Genomic DNA, 24,878 nt, shown 5'->3' on the forward strand with positions numbered 1-24,878 from the left:
TGTGGTCTACATTACAGTGTATTAAATGTGGTCTACATTACAGTGTATTAGATGTGGTCTACATTACAGTGTATTAGGTGTGAAGTCTACATTACAGTGTGTTAGATGTGAAGTCTACATTACAGTGTATTAGATGTGAAGTCTGCATTACAGTGTATTAGATGTGAAGTCAACATTACAGTGTATTAGGTGTGAAGTCAACATTACAGTGTATTAGGTGTGAAGTCTACATTACAGTGTATTAGGTGTGAAGTCAACATTACAGTGTATTAGATGTGTCTACATTACAGTGTATTAGATGTGGTCTACATTACAGTGTATTAGGTGTGAAGTCAACATTACAGTGTATTAGGTGTGAAGTCTACATTACAGTGTATTAGATGTGAAGTCTACATTACAGTGTATTAGGTGTGGTCTACATTACAGTGTATTAGATGTGGTCTACATTACAGTGTATTAGGTGTGGAGTCAACATTACAGTGTATTAGGTGTGAAGTCTACATTACAGTGTATTAGATGTGGTCTACATTACAGTGTATTAGATGTGGTCTACATTACAGTGTATTAGGTGTGAAGTCAACATTACAGTGTATTAGGTGTGAAGTCTACATTACAGTGTATTAGATGTGGTCTACATTACAGTGTATTAGATGTGGTCTACATTACAGTGTATTAGGTGTGAAGTCAACATTACAGTGTATTAGGTGTGAAGTCTACATTACAGTGTATTAGATGTGAAGTCTGCATTACAGTGTATTAGATGTGGTCTACATTACAGTGTATTAGATGTGAAGTCTACATTACAGTGTATTAGGTGTGAAGTCAACATTACAGTGTATTAGGTGTGAAGTCTACATTACAGTGTATTAGATGTGGTCTACATTACAGTGTATTAGAATGTGAAGTCAACATTACAGTGTATTAGGTGTGAAGTCTACATTACAGTGTATTAGATGTGAAGTCTGCATTACAGTGTATTAGATGTGGTCTACATTACAGTGTATTAGATGTGAAGTCTACATTACAGTGTATTAGGTGTGAAGTCAACATTACAGTGTATTAGGTGTGAAGTCTACATTACAGTGTATTAGATGTGGTCTACATTACAGTGTATTAGAATGTGAACTCTACATTACAGTGTATTAGATGTGAAGTCTACATTACAGTGTATTAGGTGTGAAGTCAACATTACAGTGTATTAGGTGTGAAGTCTACATTACAGTGTATTAGGTGTGAAGTCAACATTACAGTGTATTAGATGTGGTCTACATTACAGTGTATTAGATGTGGTCTACATTACAGTGTATTAGATGTGGTCTACATTACAGTGTATTAGATGTGGTCTACATTACAGTGTATTAGGTGTGAAGTCAATATTACAGTGTATTAGCTATGTGAAGTCTACATTACAGTGTATTAGATGTGAAGTCTATATTACAGTGTATTAGCTATGTGAAGTCTACATTACAGTGTATTAGATGTGAAGTCTATATTACAGTGTATTAGATGTGAAGTCTACATTACAGTGTATTAGATGTGAAGTCAACATTACAGTGTATTAGGTGTGAAGTCTACATTACAGTGTATTAGATGTGAAGTCTACATTACAGTGTAGTAGGTGTGGTCTACATTACAGTGTATTAGATGTGGTCTACATTACAGTGTATTAGGTGTGGAGTCAACATTACAGTGTATTAGGTGTGAAGTCAACATTACAGTGTATTAGGTGTGAAGTCTGCATTACAGTGTATTAGATGTGAAGTCTACATTACAGTGTATTAGGTGTGAAGTCTACATTACAGTGTATTAGATGTGAAGTCTACATTACAGTGTATTAGATGTGAAGTCAACATTACAGTGTATTAGATGTGAAGTCTACATTACAGTGTATTAGGTGTGAAGTCAACATTACAGTGTATTAGGTGTGAAGTCTACATTACAGTGTATTAGATGTGAAGTCTACATTACAGTGTATTAGGTGTGAAGTCTACATTACAGTGTATTAGATGTGGTCTACATTACAGTGTATTAGATGTGAAGTCTACATTACAGTGTATTAGGTGTGAAGTCAACATTACAGTGTATTAGGTGTGAAGTCTACATTACAGTGTATTAGATGTGGTCTACATTACAGTGTATTAGAATGTGAAGTCTACATTACAGTGTATTAGGTGTGATGTCAACATTACAGTGTATTATATGTGAAGTCTACATTACAGTGTATTAGATGTGAAGTCTACATTACAGTGTATTAGGTGTGTAGTCAACATTACAGTGTATTAGGTGTGAAGTCTACATTACAGTGCATTAGATGTGGTCTACCATACAGTGTATTAGGTGTGAAGTCAACATTACAGTGTATTAGGTGTGAAGTCTACATTACAGTGTATTAGATGTGGTCTACATTACAGCGTATTAGATGTGGTCTACATTACAGTGTATTAGGTGTGAAGTCAACATTACAGTGTATTAGGTGTGAAGTCTACATTACAGTGTATTAGATGTGAAGTCTGCATTACAGTGTATTAGATGTGGTCTACATTACAGTGTATTAGGTGTGAAGTCAACATTACAGTGTATTAGATGTGAAGTCTGCATTACAGTGTATTAGATGTGGTCTACATTACAGTGTATTAGATGTGGTCTACATTACAGTGTATTAGGTGTGAAGTCAACATTACACATGACATTCACAAACCATTAGCGGTCCAAGTGCAACAAACCCGCGGGCTTGCCTGGCGAAAACGGGTGTCATAAAAGTTGTTTGCATCTCTAAAGCTGTTTGTAGCGTTACTTATAATAGCCTAATAAATTGATAACAACTGATATAAGACGGAGATAAGGTTTGCCTCAATTGCAATCCGTGCAGACGGCCGAATAGAGGTTTTACAGCTGTTTACTTGTGTTATGTAAGAGCCTATCATCACATGTGTAAATATTGGTACTTTTTGATAACAAGTCCACTTGCTTGGCTGATGGCTTGTCCCAGTAATGAGTGTATTAGGTGTGAAGTCAACATTACAGTGTATTAGCTATGTGAAGTCTACATTACAGTGTATTAGATGTGAAGTCTACATTACAGTGTATTAGATGTGAAGTCTATATTACAGTGTATTAGATGTGGTCTACATTACAGTGTATTAGATGTGGTCTACATTACAGTGTATTAGGTGTGAAGTCAACATTACAGTGTATTAGATGTGAAGTCTGCATTACAGTGTATTAGGTGTGAAGTCTACATTACAGTGTATTAGATGTGAAGTCTGCATTACAGTGTATTAGATGTGAAGTCTACATTACAGTGTATTAGATGTGAAGTCTGCATTACAGTGTATTAGGTGTGAAGTCTACATTACAGTGTATTAGATGTGAAGTCTGCATTACAGTGTATTAGATGTGAAGTCAATATTACAGTGTATTAGCTATGTGAAGTCTACATTACAGTGTATTAGATGTGAAGTCTATATTACAGTGTATTAGCTATGTGAAGTCTACATTACAGTGTATTAGATGTGAAGTCTATATTACAGTGTATTAGATGTGAAGTCTACATTACAGTGTATTAGATGTGAAGTCTACATTACAGTGTATTAGATGTGAAGTCTACATTACAGTGTATTAGATGTGAAGTCTACATTACAGTGTATTAGGTGAGAAATCTACATTACAGTGTATTAGATGTGAAGTCTGCATTACAGTGTATTAGATGTGAAGTCTACATTATAGTGTATTAGATGTGAAGTGTGCATTACAGTGTATTAGATGTGGTCTACATTACAGTGTATTAGGTGTGAAGTCTACATTTCAGTGTATTAGATGTGAAGTCTACATTACAGTGTATTAGGTGTGAAGTCTACATTACAGTGTATTAGATGTGAAGTCTACATTACAGTGTATTAGATGTGAAGTCTATATTACAGTATATTAGACGTGAAGTCTGCATTGCAGTGTATTAGATATGAAGTCTGCATTACAGTGTATTAGATGTGAAGTCTGCATTACAGTGTATTAGATGTGAAGTCTACATTACAGTGTATTAGATGTGAAGTCTACATAACAGCTAGTGTATTAGGTATGAAGTCAACATTACAGTGTATTAGATGTGAAGTCTACATTACAGTGTATTAGACGTGAAGTCTACATTACAGTGTATTAGATGTGAAGTCTACATTACAGTGTATTAGATATGGTCTACATTACAGTGTATTAGGTATGAAGTCTGCATTACAGTGTATTAGATGTGAAGTCTACATTACAGTGTATTAGATGTGAAGTCTACATTACAGTGTATTAGGTGTGAAGTCTACATTACAGTGTATTAGATGTGAAGTCTACATTACAGTGTATTAGGTGTGAAGTGTACATTACAGTGTATTAGATGTGAAGTCTACATTACAGTGTATTAGATGTGAAGTCTACATTACAGTGTATTAGGTGTGAAGTCTACATTACTGTGTATTAGATGTGAAGTCTACATTACTGTGTATTAGATGTGAAGTCTACATTACAGTATATTAGATGTGAAGTCTACATTACTGTGTATTAGGTATGAAGTCAACATTACAGTGTATTAGATGTGAAGTCTACATTACAGTGTATTAGATGTGAAGTGTACATTACTGTGTATTAGATGTGAAGTCTACATTACAGTGTATTAGATGTGAAGTCTACATTACAGTGTATTAGATGTGAAGTCTACATTACAGTGTATTAGATGTGAAGTCTACATTACAGTATGTTAGATGTGAAGTCTACATTACTGTGTATTAGGTATGAAGTCAACATTACAGTGTATTAGATGTGAAGTCAACATTACAGTGTATTAGATGTGAAGTCTACATTACAGTATATTAGATGTGAAGTCTACATTACAGTGTATTAGATGTGAAGTCAACATTACAGTGTATTAGATGTGAAGTCTACATTACAGTGTATTAGATGTGAAGTCTACATTACAGTGTATTAGATGTGAAGTCTACATTACAGTGTATTAGACGTGAAGTCTACATTACAGTGTATTAGATTTGAAGTCTACATTACAGTGTATTAGATGTGAAGTCTACATTACAGTGTATTAGGTGTGAAGTCTACATTACTGTGTATTAGATGTGAAGTCTACATTACTGTGTATTAGATGTGAAGTCTACATTACAGTATATTAGACGTGAAGTCTACATTACAGTGTATTAGATGTGAAGTCTACATTACAGTATATTAGATGTGAAGTCTACATTACAGTGTATTAGATGTGAAGTCTACATTACAGTGTATTAGATGTGAAGTCTATATTACAGTGTATTAGATGTGAAGTCTACATTACAGTGTATTAGATGTGAAGTCTACATTACTGTGTATTAGACGTGAAGTCTACATTACAGTGTATTAGATGTGAAGTCTACATTACAGTATATTAGATGTGAAGTCTACATTACAGTATATTAGATGTGAAGTCTACATTACAGTGTATTAGATGTGAAGTCTACATTACAGTGTATTAAGTGTGAAGTCTACATTACAGTGTATTAGATGTGAAGTCTACATTACAGTGTATTAGATGTGAAGTCTACATTACAGTGTATTAGATGTGAAGTCTACATTACAGTGTATTAGGTGTTAAGTCTATAGTTTACAGTATATTAGATGTGATATTTATTGGTTATTACTAACTCAGAAGTACTAATGACTAGGTACGTGGTGATATTCATTGGTTATTACTAACTCAAGAGCACTAATGACTCTGACAATATCATCAGATTTCCTCTAGTTGCCATCACTACATAAAAACACTCACTCATAAGGAAGACGTGACAATTGTTGTTTATGAAATTAAATTACACTATATTTTACATCTTAAGTACAAATTAAAAAATACTCTGATTTCTAACTTGTAAATTTTAGATCACACAATGGCAATAAATTTCAATTCAATCAATCATTTGTAGGTAGTAATAATAATTTCATCTGTTAACAAACAAAGCCAAAGTGTGGGTTAGAACATGAAGACATCTCTCTGTATGACAGTTCAAATTATTTCAATCTATGAATACAAAATCTGGCCTTGCAAATTATGAGACCAGAATGAGATCAAACTCAATGTGAAGGACTTGTTGTGACCAGAGAAAGCTGAAAAATAGTAAACAGTACACAATCATAACAATATCTTAATTGTCATAGCTATTTTTATAGTTGTAGAATCTTCTTGATTTAGTATCACTGTCAAAACCACTGATCATAGAATAGGTTGTACATTTAACCCTTACAATTTACCACTTTCTGAAACAGAAGAGAAATAAAAAAGTTTTCAAATAAGTAATAATACTCAGGCATTACATAGTAATTTAACCAAAAGAATAATAACAAGGTGAAGAAAATATTGAAAGATGGAGTGACGTAGAAACATATAAATTTAATAGCAATATATTTTAAACTTTTTCAAAAATTAGCTTAATTAATTATTCCAAAGAGTAAAAATACCTAATACACTGTAATCCCAGCAAGTAAATGAACTCATCACTAGCTCACAAATTTGCCATGGTAACATAAATCTGACTGCCAATAACAAAATTTCAATTGTGTATGTTAAGATTTCTTGTTCACATAATGTTAACATAAAACGAGAAGTTATTTCATAACTCAAAAACTAAATGTTCCACACACGACTGATGTGATATTTGCAAATTTTCATTTTTCTTGTTGCCATGGAAATAAGCACTGTTTATTTTATCAAATTTTTTTTTATGACTCTATACTTGTCATTCTATAATATTAAATAATTAAGCAATAACCCCCGCCGAAGACGGGTATACACGAGATTTTGGTACAATTCGCGACATATAGCACGAGCCGAATGGCGAGTGCTATATGGAGCGAATTGTACCAAATTCGAGTGTATACCCGCCTTCGGCGGGGGTTATTGCTATTATATTATATCAAAATGTGTGTCTATTTCTTCTAAATGTGATTCTGTGGTTATTTATATGCCCGAAAAGGCGAATTCGCACGTACAGAAAAAGATCGTCGGTAATAGATCGTCGGGAACGAGCATATTTTAATGAGTGGATACGTTCATGTAGCCCCCACACACACTGCATGAACACAACCATACACTGCATTGCAATGCATTGCATTGCATTGATAAATTACTTTATTTACATCATATAATGCATAACGAAAACGCGTTGAAAACTAGCAACGAAGAAAACGGGGCAAGAGGTCAAAGAAAGTAACAATTTTGTTTGGATATTTACATAAGAACAATACAATCTTGTACACTGCTAAAAATAGAATCGGAGAAAGCTCGAGACAGTAAATCAGAGACGCGACGCGACACAGTCTACTTTAATTTAATAGGTAACAAATTGAACATTGACCGAACCTGAAAATGTACAGTTTCGAAATAATCCTGACGCACCTTGACTGATGATTAAAAGTTACTAAGTAAATCGGTGTTGCTTGATTCAACGCGTAACGAGAGTAGGACGCTGAGACGGCTCGTTGCATGGGGAGAACTTGTACCTTATCAGTGATGTTGAAGCCACTGATCGATCGTTGCTTTCGATCACAAGGTCATCAGTGGAATTATTTGGACTACTGTAACCCAAACTATTGTACAGGATACCTGACACACCTTTACTCTGGGGAAGTGTTAACTTATTGGTATAAGAACGAACACATTCAGCTTGTATGTACTATTCATATGCTAGTTTAGGGGCCCATTTTACCACTGCCAGCCGTGGTAAAATGGGATTTTACCACAGTTATTATCCAATCAGAATGGCGCATAGTAGCATGATATAATATAATCTGTATTTTTATTCAAGAATATCAAAAGATATAAAAAACATTACTTTTTATTATTTCTTGTAATATGTTACCATGAATACAAATTTTATATGTAACACTATTTCAAATGTGTTGTAATGTGAAACAAAGGCATGGTTTATAAATGTCCGCTTTCACAAAATAACTTTATCTGATTATAAAAAAAAATGAAAGAAAAACCTGTATATGGTTGCTTTAGTTATTATTGTTATTTTTTGTGTAGCATTTCATGTCTTTTTGGATAAAACTTTTAAAAAGATGGAAATAAGAAGTATAAATTTCATAAATTAGAGTTGCCATGGAAACCACAAATGTACTGATATAAATAATTCATTGTCATGTAGTATGAAGACAACTTGAATTCATTTTGAGACTTTGGAGAAAATAAATGGTATAACAGAAACTGATCAATCAAAACATTTAAAAACTCATTTCTGAACCATTTCCAAAAAATGTGTTTCCATAGCAACCATTTCTAGCCCTTTAATGACGCACAATTCATATTAATTCTAAAAGACATCAAATCATATTAATAGTTGATAACAGAAATGGATAAATACAAACCATAATAGTACTAGTTTTTAAAGCCAATGGTTGCCATAGCAACAGGTAATTTTGATTGTAAAGAGTTTACAATGTAAAGTAAAAATATACATTTCAGGGTGATGAAATTCCATGTTTAAAATTACAACACGTATAATTAACAAGCTCCCAGTATTTATTTTAATATCCTCAAATTTATGTCTACAAAGATTATTTTTGACCAATTCTTGAAATATATTACCATGGTTACAAATTATATTTAAATATTTCTAATTTTGCTGTTACATGAAATTATATTAAAATGTAATTTACTTCAAAAACAAGATTGAATATTTTCTAATTTAGAATCACTAGCATGGTTTTTCTTAATATCACCTCCCCCCAAGATATTTATGGTTGCTATGGTAACATATGAATCAACATATTCACATTTTTCCTTATAAAATAAAGAAATAGTATGAATAAAATTTTTCATAACTAATAATAAACCAAAAGTGTCTTATGTAGCTTCATGCTTCTAAATAAAAATAAAAAACAAAAATACACATTTTTGTGTTGCCATGGAAATTATAAATTTACATAAAAAATTCTGAACTATCTTTCATAGTGTGAAAAAAATCTTGGGTCATTTAATATTTTTGAAAAAAAAAAATTTTTCTAATACCTAACGAGTACAATAGGGAAAAACTAATTTTTGAACCATTCTTGGAAAATGTGTTTCCATGGCAACAATTGCTTGATTGTTTATACCACATAATTAAAATAATGTTATGAAACTATCAAATCATGTGCATGGTTGAGGGGGTTAATCACAGAAAGGTGAATAGAGGTATTATATGTACGCAGGCTAAGTTGGTAGTATCAGATATTTACATTCAATGGTTGCCATAGCAACAAGTCATTTTGATGGTAAACAGTGCAAATGCAAAACTAACCACATATATTTCAGTTTCCATGGTGATGAAATTCCATGTCTGAAATTTTTTTTCTATTCTGAAAACTGAATTATTTCAGAATGTTGTATTTTTATATCTTACCTTTATTTAACCTTTGACCTCTTTGTAGGTTCATCACAATGGTCAGAAGAAAGAATTGGCCGGAGTGGTAAAGGTCCTGCAGAGTTCAACAATCCCTGTGGTATGGCCATGACTCCAACTGATTTACTACTGGTCTGTGACAAGGACAATCAACGAATTCAGATTTTAAACAAAGAATTTCAATGTCTTGATTGTATTACATTTACAGATGAATTTCCACAATCCTTCAGACCATGGGACATAGCAGTATCCCATGACAACCAATATTTCATATATGATAGCGGTAATAAACAAATTATTGTGACAAATCAAAATAAGAAAATAATCAGAATTATTTGTCAAAATGAAAATCTATGGGGTATAACTGTCATGGGTAACTTTGTATTAGCTACTGACAGGAATGGACATAGACTGATTAAGTTCACAACAATGGGAGACAAGGTTACAGAGGTTAAAGGTCAAGTTCAGAGTAAAGGTCAGTTTAGACACCCTTGGTCAGTGGCTGTAACAAGTGACCAGAAGGTTGTTATGTCACATAAGAAAGGGATAAATTTTTATGATTCAAATCTAAAGTTTTTATCTTCATATGATCACAGCTTTAATGCAGCTGGACTGTGTGTTGATAAAAGAAATAATATTTATATTTGTGATTTGAGCAATCATAGAGTTGTTATGGTAACAGAGAATAGAGAGTTTGTAGTTGTACACTCTGACATAGAGGGACCTGGCTTCATAGAAATCAGTGACGAAAAGACAACCAAGATTTTTATTACACAGCCTGTCTATGTCTATGGCTACATCACAGTGTTAACCTTGTAAACATACAACCATCAACCCACCATATGTTGACACAATTTCACATTTTTTTCTAATTTTGACAATTTATTTTCCATAACCATGCACCTCTATGGCAGTCGCTATGTATTTTAGACAACATTAAACCAAAATTGAGATAAAATTCAGAAATTTATTGTCAAAATTTTGACAATATTTGTGAAATTGTCCCTTGTCAGTGATTGTTTTGTACAATTACAACTCTGTGATGACAATTTACCCACCAGAAAATGACATTTGTGTGTGTGAAATAATTATAAAATCTTACCTGTATATTCTGTAATTTATGTAGAATTATCCCATGTAAATATTTGATGTAAATTTAGTGATTAAATATTTTTAACAATTTAAAATCAAAATTCACATCAATAAAGGAATTGTGAACTGGACGCTGCCATCTTTATAACTGAAAACACTACGCCAGACACTTCACACAGTATAAGATGTAATGCGGCTTAATCAATCCGCAGGGCAGGAATGAAATAGTTCACAGACAAAACGGAGTTTTTAAGTTTAACTTGTGATGAATCTAAATTAGTAGTTTATTTTGATGATTTCTTTAACTCGAATTTTAATACTAGTCCCCCTAAATACTCGCTAAAGACAACGGGTTTATCATCGACGAGTTTGGAGAAACTAAACTCTAGGTGGCGCTATAACCACTTTCCAAGCTTTCCACGAGAACAGTGCTGTGCAATGTACAGACCTCAATATTCCGACACTACTCTCCGTATCTAGTTATATTGACACTCGATCAGTTCGTGGTGATATTTAGTTGTTTTATTAGCAATGCTGTTAGCGGCATTTTATTTCTATTTTCACAACAACAATATTGATGTTACTGCCTAAAAGTGAAAATAAACTATTGTTAGAATATATATCTCCTGGAGAATATAAATGTCATGAACATTTACATATATTTCATAGTTTTCATTAAATTTCTTTAATCTGTAAATTTAATGATTTTTACTCAAAATGTAATGTTTTAATTTACTTTGTATATTGTTATTTTGACACAACTGATGATGTCACGTTTATGTTGTCATGGTAATTTTAACTTCGAGTTCAGAATAAAAATGTGACAATGATATAAAACATTATATATCAGTACTTAAACCCTGTGTGTATGTTTGTGTCTATGCCCGTCTGTTTGTCTGTCTGTCTGTCTGTCTGTCTGTCTGTCTGTCTGTCTGTCTGTCTGTCTCTGTCTGTCTGTCTGTCTGTCTGTCTGTCTGTCTGTCTGCCTGAGTCTACATGTATGTATGTATGTATGTATGTATGTATGTATGTATGTATGTATGTATGTATGTATGTATGTATGTATGTATGTATGTATGTATGGACGGTTACAACTACTCCAGTGTGAAAGCCTCATGTCCCTGTACTACCCAACTACATATACAAAATCATGCAAAATATGTCGACATCCATCTGAAACAGCATCCCATATACTCAATGGTTGCACACAATTCCAGAAGCTGTATCAACAAAGACATAATCGGATAGTTAATATCATCTACAAGAAAATCCAAGATAGTAATGCTGATTATGAGACATACACAGACATTCTGATAAAACCCACGCTGTTTGATTCTAACAATGAAACATTCCAGCACCAACACACACGTCCGGACATTGTTGTCATCAACAAACAATGCAAAAAGACTTGGTTGATAGAAATTGCCATTCCATACGATGCACATATTTCGAAATGCTATGACACTAAGTTTGGGAAATACTTCCCACTATCACTGGAAATAAATAACTACGGGTTTCGTACTGAAGTTGTCGTATTAATACTATAGGAAGCCTTGGCAATGTTCACTACAGATTTGTAAGTGGCCTTATGAAAGTAGGTTTTAATAAGAGTAACGCTAATTGTATTGCAAAATACTGCAGCATTAGTTCAATAATTGGTTCTAGTAATATCTGGAGAAAAAGATGCAAGCATTATAACAACTAATACACTATATCTGCCTTGTGATGTGGATAACATGTTCAAATGCAATTTGATATATTTCCTGCTAGATACAGTGTAAACCCAATAATACTGTACCTGTACATAATAATTTAATGTATTTCGGAAATAAACATAATTTGATATGTATGTAGCTATTCGCGACCATCATTATAATCCTTTCTAAATTTTCCAGAAAAGGTAAATAATTATCAAAAACTGTTAAATGCTTTAAATCGTGGTTTATTGAACAATTTTAAGAATTCATTGACTATATTCACTTCAAATTTAGTCGAAGATTCATATGTATTGAAGGAAAATACCATTGATTCTGTGCTGGTTTTCCTTGATTACACTTTCTCTATCCATATCAGAAAGAATTAAGTACACTCTCCAAATTGACATTATGTTTTCTCGTTTTCTCATTTTTCCTTTTTCGCTTTTTTTCCCTTTCCAACATGCCATCTCTGGACCATAGCTGCACTAGACTATGCACTAAAACTTGTGTTAATCTTGGCTGCAAGAGGGCGCTATTTACAATTTTGCCTTTAGCGAGCTGTCAGCTCGTCAGCGAGCTAGCTAGGTCGCCGTACAAGTATATCGTAGTACTCATGTATAAAGTATCCACTATACAATGCAGTGCGTAGTATCATGTGTTAAATTATCATTGTAAGCAACGCAGTTGGGATCATAATTCATATTTTAGTCACTACTCCCCGGGCCCTGTCTCTTTGATGGGGTCAATTTATCACTACCAGACTGTGAAGACTCATGGATGGATGTCCCGATGCTGACACCAGTGAGTGTACCCTGCTAGTGTAAGTTATTTCAAATCATCGTACGTTTTAGTTTAAAATCTCGTCTTGTACTTGCAAAGACACGAGGTAGTTGGTAGACGTAACGATGTGTTTAAAACAAATCAGTTCGCAATGTCGTCATTTAGGAATATTTTACATTTGTCGAATCCATGTGCCCACATACACGATGTAGCTGCAATTATTGTAACGTTAGTTTTGAATGACTGCTTTTTTCGTCTTGGGGTTGAAACTAAAAACAAACAGAACGAAAAATCCCAAACATCAAGAAGTCGAAAACAGTTTATAAATACGCAATGTTTAGGATAACGATAAGGTATTATAAAAACTAACGTATTCCACTATGCTGAATGCCAATATGGCGTCCGACGTGGTCTTGCTAATTTTCTCATGCACACGTATGAAATTCTATTGCCCAAATTGTAGCATATTTACATTGTTCATGTCATTTGTGTAAATAAAATGTATAAACGTGCATATACAATGTACAATTTTTTTTTACAAACATGGAATTCTAAGCAGTACATTTTATTGTTATGATTATGAATTAAAATACTCACTCATTATTGAAATAAATATTTACATTATTGAAATACATATTTATATTATTGAAATACATATTTACATTATTGAAATACATATTTACATTATTTAAATACAAATTTAATTATTTAAATGCATATTTTGTTTTCTGAAATACATATTTATATTATTGAAATACATATTTATATTATTGAAATACATATGTTTTCTAGGACTATGAATATCTGATGTGTATAGTTTTATCTGGTGTGTATAGTTTCTTTCAATTCTTTCAAATTGACAAGCAAGTTATTTAATGATTGTGTGTTGTTTTGATTTCAGAGTTGATCGTATGTCTTTATCTCGAGTGATGTCATCCACAGCGTATGTGTTGTTTTATGAAAAGGTGAAGTAAATACATTACTACATGTATATCCAGTTACAGTACTCCACCAGTGGCAGGACATATGACTTCTTTTGTTTTTATCAAGATGTATGCATTTGCAGTTCAGTCCAGGTCTTTCAAGTCGGGATTGAAGAAGCCTGATACCTACTTTGTTAAATTGTTCACTTCATTTACCCCCAGGGTACGAGTCCCGCTTATTGGGTATACGTATATGTGCCCTTTGGGGTGGGGGTTTCGTCCTTTGGTCTAACCTGGATACTGTAGTTTTAGAGATAAGGAGTCTAAAATGGGGTACACTTTACATTATTTTAGATTTTGTGTTTGGTCTAAAATGGGGTCTTGGAAGGAATCACATAATAAGTTCTCGACTGCTTACCATGGGAGGGGACATCCCCTCCTACACCCTCCCCACTAGCTATCATGGGAGATGCTATTTCCGCCCAGAATTAATTATAAGATTAAAAGAGAAAACTCAAGCTTTAAGTATTTCCAAGTACATGTTACAGCCCAATGTGAGACTATTTTCGCAAAACCCACATCTATTGAATTGTAAAGAAATCTCTCCGCATATCATGTTATGTATGGACTCTGAAGTTGATTGCCAATTACAGTGTGTAATGTAGTGTACCATACTGTACATCTCTGAAGTGGAGCTAAGTGGGTGGGGAAGGGGTGTATAATTACACATAAAAATATGTGCAGTCGGAAGGGGGGGCTACGAAAACTCTTTATAAGAGCGCGATGGGGCTGCGTATTTTTTTTTACCAAAATAATTTCTCCACAGCGCCCCCCCCCCCCCCACCTTTGCCGTAAATTCTGACCCCAGCCTAAGCTAGGGAATAATCTATAGTGGATCATGTGATTTTGAAAGAGATATGTGATTGGTTAAAATTACAATAATATGGATGTTTTGTATTGGGTTAAAGTGGTGATTGTGTTGTCAACGCCATGCCCCTTTTGAAAGCTTCTCAATGTCATTGGCAAAGAGCTTTGCTCTTTAATATGAAAGACCTAGTGCCCATGGTTAGCATTTTGAACTTTGAGCACTGATAATTTTGTAGCTCTCCCCATCATTTACCTGTGTCTGGATATAATCTTTATCGAGCTGAAGCGATTCCAATGTCATGGTTAATCATACAGAACTCGCAGTATAAATTCAAATGTACAAATCGAACTTTAATCAACTAAATTGTGATTTGTTACAAGTTAAGATCTGTTAGGCGCAAATGTGATGAAAACTGTTACATTGTATACAACGAGAACACTCATAGAGATATACTAGTATTTACCGACAAAACGTGCCGGTAACAAAAACAATATAGATAGATGAAAAACATAAGACGCGCGGTCACCGTTGAGTGTGGTTAATTTGGTCACGTGATGCCAAAAACCTACTTACCCAATTCTAACAAAGTGTGATTTGTACAAGTTAGGATCAGTTAGGTGCCTATGTGATGCAAACTGTATATACAGAGCACTCGGAGAGAAATTTAGCGCTAAAATATAAACCACGCCGCCTCCTTTGAGTTTGGTGCTCTTGCCGCTCAAAGTAATATCGGGACACGTGATACCGAAAAACCTATTGACCAAATTTGAATCTGCATTTACACAAGTCACATTAGGTTGTACGAATCGTACTAACCAAATTGTGATTTTTAAATGAAATATTGGATGGCCAGTTTGTGTACCTCTATTGGCTTTGATTTTAAAGTTAGCGATTTTGAGTTTAAATATTTGTTACTAATATATGGTGAATCTTTAATGAGCGAATGTCATCTTCGACACATAAAATTGATAATTTTGGCAAAAATTGATTTTGAATATGACAAATCAAATCGGTATATCACTTGGCCACTTGATGTCACGGATTGAATGGAAGACAACTCTGTGCGATGGCCATTCTAATTCTTCTTCTTGTTTAACAGGGAATGGAATACAACTCTGTGCGATGGCCATTATAATTACTCTTCTTGTTTTACCAGGGAATGGAAGACAACTCTGTGCGATGACCATTCTACATATTCTTCTTGTTTAACCAGGGAATGGAAGACAACTCTGTGCGATGGCCATTCTAATTCTTCTTGTTGTTTAACCAGGGAATGGAAGACAACCCTGTGCGATGGCCATTCTAATTCTTCTTGTTGTTTAACCAGGGAATGGAAGACAACCCTGTGCGATGGCCATTCTAATTCTTCTTGTTTAACCAGAGAATGGAAGACAACTCTGTGCGATGGCCATTCTAATTCTTCTTGTTTAACCAGAGAATGGAAGACAACTCTATGCGATGGCCATTCTACTATTCTTCTTCTTGTTTAACCAGGGAATGGAAGACAACTCTGTGCGATGGCCATTCTAATTACTCTTCTTGTTTAACCAGGGAATGGAAGACAACACTGTGCGATGACCATTCTACATATTCTTCTTGTTTAACCATCCCGTCATATCTTACAATTTACAATAATCGAAATTCTTGGCTCAGAATGACAGACGAAAATACAAAGTTTTGAAGTTTAGTTTTTTTATTACTTTATATTATAAGCACTGTTTATATGTGAAATACTATCAATTTGTAAATATACAAGTATTCATGATATGTCTTTTCTCACTAGTCAAGCGACAATTTTAAGATAAGCAAAACATTGACAACTAAATCTAAAATCTACCTGAGTACCTTAAAAAAACCACTCTGATAGTGCATACTTGTATTCATACAAAAAAGAAGACATTTTCTCTCATATTTACCGCTTCAGTCCCAATTCATAGAAATTACAAGAAAATACTTGAGCTCAAAACTTCTCTATTTTGTGTAATATATACACATATACTTACATATATCAGACCTTTACAGTTGTACAGTTTGACCTTATGTCGAGTCACTCACTAGCATCGTCGTAAAAATATACCTTTTTATGGTAACGGTACAACACATACATCATTGTCGTTAAACCATGTACCTCTTTGCGACTAACTCCAGGCGAAACCTAACTCCCTTGCTTACAAGAATACTTTATATAGCCATGTATTGTACAAAATCTTGAAATGTTAAATTATATTGACACTATCAACTTAGTGATTAAAAAATTGATTAATGCAAAGAAAATCATGAAAATAATGTTGTGTTGTCAACCCAGTTACCATAGCAACTGTACAATTCAGGTGTTTATAGTATGCTGTTTTAATGATATATAATAGATCTAGAGTGAATGAAGGTAGTCAAGGTGACTATGTAAACTAGAGGTGAAACGCTACATACACACACACACATACATACACACACACATACACACACATAAACACACACATACACACACACACGTACGTACGTACGTACGTACGTACGTACGTACGTACGTACATACATACATACATACATACACATATATACATACATACATACATACATACATACACACACACGTATGTTACGTACATACATACATTCATACATACATACATACATACATACATACATACATACATACATACATACATACATACATACATACATACATACATACATACATACATACATACATACATACATACATACATACATACACACACACACACACACACATACATACATACATACATACATACATACATACATACATACATACATACATACATACATACATACATACATACATACATACATACATACATAAACACAAAAACACATACAAAACATATTGAAAGCTATTGATTGATTGGCTGTTAAGTGTGGTTGACAGTTCTACACGATTGATTGACAGTTCTACACATTTGATTGACAGTTCTACGTGTTTGACAGTTCTACATGTTTGACTGACAGTTCTACATGTTTGATTGACAGTTCTACATGTTTGACTGACAGTTCTACATGTTTGACTGACAGTTCTACATGTTTGACTGACAGTTCTACATGTTTGATTGACAGTTCTATGTGTTTGATTGACAGTTCTACATGTTTGATTGACAGTTCTACATGTTTGATTGACAGTTCTACATGTTTGACTGACAGTTCTACATGTTTGACAGTTCTACATGTTTGACTGACAGTTCTACGTGTTTGATTGACAGTTCTACATGTTTGATTGACAGTTCTACACATTTGATTGACAGTTCTACATGTTTGATTGACAGTTCTACATGTTTGATTGACAGTTCTACATGTTTGATTGACAGTTCTACACATTTGATTGACAGTTCTACATGTTTGACAGTTCTACATGTTTGACTGACAGTTCTACATGTTTGATTGACAGTTCTACATGTTTGATTGACAGTTCTACATGTTTGATTGACAGTTCTACATGTTTGATTGACAGTTCTACACATTTGATTGACAGTTCTACATGTTTGACAGTTCTACATGTTTGATTGACAGTTCTACATGTTTGATTGACAGTTCTACATGTTTGATTGACAGTTCTACGTGTTTGATTGACAGTTCTACATGTTTGATTGACAGTTCTACATGTTTGATTGACAGTTCTACGTGTTTGATTGACAGTTCTACATGTTTGATTGACAGTTCTACATGTTTGATTGACAGTTCTACGTGTTTGATTGACAGTTCTACGTGTTTGATTGACAGTTCTACATGTTTGATTGACAGTTCTACATGTTTGATTGACAGTTCTACACGTTTGATTGACAGTTCTACATGTTTGACAGTTCTACATGTTTGATTGACAGTTCTACATGTTTGATTGACAGTTCTACATGTTTGATTGACAGTTCTACATGTTTGATTGACAGTTCTACATGTTTGATTGACAGTTCTACACGTTTGATTGACAGTTCTACATGTTTGACAGTTCTACATGTTTGATTGACAGTTCTACATGTTTGATTGACAGTTCTACATGTTTGATTGACAGTTCTACATGTTTGATTGACAGTTCTACATGTTTGATTGACAGTTCTACGTGTTTGATTGACAGTTATACGTGTTTGATTGACAGTTCTATGTGTTTGATTGACAGTTCTACATGTTTGATTGACAGTTCTACATGTTTGATTGACAGTTCTACGTGTTTGATTGACAGTTCTACGTGTTTGATTGACAGTTCTACGTGTTTGATTGACAGTTCTACATGTTTGATTGACAGTTCTACATGTTTGATTGACAGTTCTACATGTTTGATTGACAGTTCTACATGTTTGATTGACAGTTCTATATGTTTGATTGACAGTTCTACATGTTTGATTGACAGTTCTACGTGTTTGATTGACAATTCTACGTGTTTGATTGACAGTTCTACGTGTTTGATTGACAGTTCTACACGTTTGATTGGCATATGCTGAGTTTAAATTTAGAAGCTGTTTTAATTATCTATTGATTTTAATTGTTACATGATTTCACCTGTCGTTTTCAATACATTTATTTGTTGGTATTGATTGATTGATTGATTGATTGATTGATTGATTGATTGATTGATTGATTGATTGATTGATTGATTGATTGATTTTATTTGGGTAAAAATTTATACAAGTACATATTAAAATACAAGGATAAAAAATCACCGAGGATAACACATAAAAGTATTTTTAAAAACACTTATTTCCAATGTGGTCCTCATAGGGGTATTCGAAATTAAACGCCATGGCAACAATGTTACAACAACAACAACAAACAAACAAACACAATTAAAATAATTTTAAATGGTATGTGACGATGACGTCATATTAATAATTATAAACACGATGCTACTATAGAAAAAAATTCATGTAAATTGGAGTGTTAACAAATGACACCACAAATATTAGTACTCGTGTCTAGAAACTATATATTTAACGAACTCTGACGTATGCTAGATGTGAATACGTCATAGAGCTTGTATCCCAGATTTGATGACGTCATGGATTAAACATAAGATTCTACCGTGCGCTAAAATGACAAAATGCCATTGCCATGGATTACGTACAATAACTTTGTAAAAAATCGATACGCAGAAAAAAATGTACATGTCGAATTGTAAAATTACTGCAATCATTTACATCAATAGTTTGACAAATTAATCATTACTATGGCAACCCTATTTTGAGTTTTACGCGCAGAAGTTGTCACTTTGATACTTCATGAGCACGTTGTAAGACAAGTCACGTCTACCGTAGGTTTCCAATGCATTGGCCAATTCAATGACGCTGTCATGGACACGTATCAACTTGACACATTTATACCTCCAGTCTAGCAGCATGGCAAATCCGTGTTCGTCTGGTAAGTGTGTACGTTCAATTCGTCGTATCTCAGCTGGCGTCATCATCAGTTCCCTTGCCAACGCCTGCCAGTTGCCGCCAATTTGCAAAGCAATCTTAAACAGTTCCTGATCACTTAAAACTCCTATTAAATGAAAAAGAATTAAAATACCGATATTATATCCACTGACAACAAACATGAAAACAGAGGATAGGATATATTACAATATGTGTTTCTTAATATTCACGAATTGTATAACACCACACCGTGTGGGGTAGCGTGGGGTTATACTTCCATGCGATCGAATACTAATGAACCATTAAATGTAGAGTGATCAAGACTCGTTGACAATACCTGTTCATGAGTCCCCGGCCCCTGTATTCTCATGCCCCATATACTTTTGCCCCCCCCCCCTCCAACAAAAAACAAAACAAAACAAAACACACACCACAAAAACACACTCCGCTCTCCCATACTTTGTTTAACCCCCCCCCCCCTAAAAAAAAGAAAAAAGAAAAAAAATGTCACCCATCCCTCATAGTTTTCCCTTTGGAAATGTGGAAATATTAAAACCGTGTTATTGGACTCACTGGTAATTTGAAATATATTTTCCCGTGGATGTGGGGGTAGGGTTGGGGTGGATGTGGGTGTGGGGTGGGTGGAGAAGTTCTTGAGTACATAGTAGAGGAAAATCGGATGATGTCTTGATTATATCCACAAATTTAAAGGCTATGACCTAAATTCAACCCAAATAGTTCCTCTTCGTCATCTCCTTTCCCGCCATAAATTCAACTCGATCACTAGTCAGACGATCTGAACTCTAGCCATCAAGGGTTTAAAATGTATTTGGCAGAAACAGTGAAAGTTACGACTACGTTGTCTCTAGGTCGACAGTAAACATTTGTATTTTGGCTGAAGACGTTTATTTCATCATTCTTTACATCTACTTTATCTTTGGTGAATAAACCCCCTTAGACTGTATACTACTACATCGTCACACAACAACTGTCAGAGTTGACGTATTCATTTAATTGAATTGTAAATTATTCCAGGAAAACAATTAGAAACTTTAAAAGTGAGAGTGACAGCTAATAACTAGAGATAAATAAATCTGACAATCTAATACCAAAGTGAACCCATTGCCTCTTTGATTTATTTTGGCGCCAACGACATTTCGGTGAAAGATTTTTATTTTTTAAAGTTTAGAATCAAAGTACACATTCACATGTACAGTATGGTCGTAGTTAACTTACCTATTGGGGCATCTACAGGTACGTTGGACATGAGTGGATAGTAGCTTGTTGTATCTCCGAACATCTTTCAAGTTTATGTAATTTTGGCACTAAAGATATGTATTTTGACACTAAAGAGAAAAAGAACACGGTGTCAGATTGACATTGAGATGTGGTCAATTGATCAGCAAATAATTGCAATCGCAAACTATAATTTGAATATGAATCTGAATTTGAATCAGAGCACGGTCAGAGGTAGGATAGAGAAGGATGTCAAATATTGAAACAATTAAATCAAATACTAAGACCAGGAATCATCTCCTAAAAAACCCACAGGTCACGTACCAGTTTTCTCTGATTCATCGTGTGGGGGCGCAATCGAAGGGAAGTCCTTTGCTAGTGAGTGTTCGTTTTATTTTGAAAATAGCATTCAGGTTTAGATTTCATGACTTAAACGAGTCCTAGCCAATATCTAAATACATAGAGAGTGCCCACGACAAACATCATTGCTAGGTGGAGTCAGACTTTTATTTTGAAGAAAGACAAATTCTTTTTTTTTTTAAATGTAGGTCAACATGTACTCAGGTATCGGAGAATATGTTTATGTATAGTAGCAGTATTTCTAGTAGGAATGTCCTTGGTGATATTTCGTTTTCATTTAAGATATCGGTCAAATATGAAAACAGTATCAACAAGTACATTCTACTAGTACTACGTGTACTATGCACATGCAATGACCATGTACACTCCAGTATAGTTACAACATTTAAAAAATTGTTTTATTGTAATTCGAAATAGTTTTGGACCTTGTAATGATTTTTGTCAATTAATACTCTCCATGTATTTTAACATTGGATAGGATACTTTTAAGATATCAAATCTAAAACTGAATGCCGTTTTCCAGTGAAAACTAACACAATACTTCCCTTCGATGGATGCTGCCATTTCGGAAAGTTGTATCCTCGGGATTTAGGGAAACTGGTGAATGACTTATGGATTTTTAGGGATAATCCCTGATCTTAGTATCTGATTTAATTGTTCCAAAATGTGGCTACCATCACTATCCCATCCCTGAAATACCACCCTTCATCAGAGTTTGCAATCGCAAATAATTTACAACTTAAAGGTACCAACAGAAACTGTTTTACACTCGATTTGAATTTGAATCGGAAAGTAATTCAGGATACACACAGAAGCACTGACTCAGTGCAATTGCTAGACTTATAGATGTATACGTTTTATAGTACAGCATAATTATAGGAATGGTATTTGGGACAACTTTTATGAAAGAAGCCACTCACCATGAACGCCAAGTGTTATTTGTTTAAGCTTACACACAATATGTACTAACAACAGACTCTTCACGTTACTTGTTAAAGGAACAATTGAGTAAACAGAATGATATTGTTATACACTGGTAATCGATACCATTGACATGCTATGCACGTATTACTTACATGCGTTCAATACTCGTAAACGTCACCCTGTGTGGGGATCAGAACCCTGTACAGATCAGAGAAGGGTGACTCCCGAGTCATCAACTTTTATATTGTATAATAAGTATATACTTCTTTGTACAGGTCGTAGGCATGCATTTAATTTACTATGTTTTTACCAGGGAGAACCTTCTCCATATTCACGTCCATGGTTTTTACATAATACACCAAGACAGTGAGCTGAGTGAATGGTTATGACAGTTTTATACTGAATTCAACGGAGAAAGACTTATGGTTGTAAACTTCTTTAAAAAATGGCCCTTGAGGATCACTACTCGAATACATTCTGTTATTCTGTTTACCGTGCTGTCGACATACATAGTTTAATAGCCTCTACATCCTCCAAAGGCTAGGACGACGTACGACAAGCTGGCGATGTATCTTGACAGTGCCGTAAACAAGCTACAATAGAGGTCAGATAACCTGAAACAAGACGTCGTGGGTCGGCATCACTCTTACTAATCAGACTGTTAGCTATTGCCATATTTTATCCTCTGGCTATACACATTTTAAGAGTAATTCTTACATTTAAAGTCTTTTATGAGTGCGGATCCCCTAAAGGTAACTCAAACAAAGTAAATGCAACAATGTTGGGTGGAATAACAGGCAGACAGTTAAATCTCGAATTTAGAAAGGACCGCCTTCTCGGGCTGCAGGGGTCAAACTAATGCCAGACTATAGTATCACCATATCTTGCAATGCAAACTATAGAATTATTTTGCCGTAACCACGTGCCGTAACACTTTCATGTCTAATACAATGAGAATTATGCAGCGTGAAAAGCTGTAAACACTATCTCTCTCTCTCTAAGGAATAATTAGTTAAGTATAGTCTTCGTTTATAATTAATGACGATCCGATAAATACATTGTTCTATACAAATCTCGGCCTCTAGCTGTCATGTGACTTTGTCTTTTAGCTGTCCACAAACGTGCGCTGTATGTAAAGGAGAAATACTCGTCTGTTAGTGAAAACATATCATTGGGTAGGCCTAAATAACGAAATTTGTCAAGTTGTATTTAACAGCATAATTTTTATTTGACTTCTTTATGACATTTTCAGACAGACTATAAACGCGTTTATAAAATATCAATGCTTGCTAGTATTCACATTGTTTTGGTTTTCATATGACTTATTTATGACTACGTGATAATTTACGACGAGCCGTCAAACATGGCAGCGGCGACACTAATGACATAAAAACTATATACAGGCAGGGAGGCGTTTTGTGACACTTCCCTGATACAAACTGCGCCTCCACTAACATTTGAAATATTGTCTCCGGGATACTTTTAAAATATTTGGAATTATACTATTTATATATAGTAGCAAGACAAAATAACAATATACAGGAGGACCTGTTTTGGACACGGCCAATGATATGGAGATATATCTCCTGAGTACTTTGTTCGATCATGATCATAGCCATGAAAACTGCAGAAAAATGAGAAACCTGGATAATCAAAACAAAACTAAAATTGTTGTTTGATAGGTTGAACGGTATCAGACTCGGAAATCTCACGCCGTTAAACGCATTAATAGTGGAGGTCATGGTATACGGTAGGCTGGTACGAGTACCGTGTAATCGTCGACGACCTGTACGCTCTGATGACTTAAACCCACCTGATATATCTGCCGTTAATTACTTCACCAACTCTCCCTCGGCAGTTAGACGACACAAATTTAAACCAAATATTTCCAAATTAGCTCCAAACTCAAATCACTGAACACAGACTGTGACCATTACAGTTGAATATACACTCAGTGAGAATTTGTATTTGAATAACCCAATTCGTACCTGTAAAATGGCGGCCTTTCAGTAAGCCATGTCCCCATAGCAACGCCACAATATAACAACATATACTCAATGGTTGTAGTGTGTGTACATGTCTGTCGTGATCATTGGTTAACAAAGCAGAAAGATTGAACTTTGACACGAGAATAGCTAAAAGAGATGCAAGGTAATTGAACTCACTACAGTGTGCCTTAGGGCTTATAGATATAGCTATTCCGAAATAACTCGAAGACCCGA

At 34.3% G+C, this 24,878-nt stretch overlaps 1 protein-coding gene and 1 long non-coding RNA gene across 2 annotated transcripts; one reads left to right on the top strand and one right to left on the bottom strand.

Moving 5' to 3' along the window:
• The first annotated feature begins 12,757 nt into the window (after positions 1–12,757).
• On the top strand, positions 12,758–16,450 carry LOC144440330 (uncharacterized). Its single transcript, XR_013481189.1, has 3 exons — positions 12,758–13,010; positions 13,872–13,935; positions 15,861–16,450. It is a non-coding gene; the product is annotated as an uncharacterized LOC144440330 (long non-coding RNA).
• Positions 16,451–19,498: 3,048 nt separating this feature from the next.
• On the bottom strand, positions 19,499–24,667 carry LOC144440319 (uncharacterized). Its single transcript, XM_078129677.1, has 3 exons — positions 24,470–24,667; positions 21,373–21,482; positions 19,499–20,263 (listed from the first exon to the last, which is right to left on the bottom strand). Exons 2-3 carry the CDS (start codon positions 21,434–21,436, stop codon positions 19,971–19,973), a joined length of 357 nt encoding a protein of 118 aa, XP_077985803.1. The 5' UTR covers positions 21,437–21,482; positions 24,470–24,667; the 3' UTR covers positions 19,499–19,970.
• Between the last annotated feature and the right edge of the window lie 211 nt (positions 24,668–24,878).

The sequence above is a fragment of the Glandiceps talaboti genome, chromosome 9, assembly GCF_964340395.1.
Source record: "Glandiceps talaboti chromosome 9, keGlaTala1.1, whole genome shotgun sequence".
Classification (NCBI taxonomy): domain Eukaryota; kingdom Metazoa; phylum Hemichordata; class Enteropneusta; family Spengelidae; genus Glandiceps; species Glandiceps talaboti.

Coding starts and splice junctions, on each gene's coding strand:
- LOC144440319 (XM_078129677.1), bottom strand. CDS start 21,436: ATGTTCGGAGATACAACAAGCTACTATCCACTCATGTCCAACGTACCT. Junction 20,264..21,372: donor ACCTGTAGATGCCCCAATAG/GTAAGTTAACTA, acceptor TTCATTTAATAG/GAGTTTTAAGTGATCAGGAA.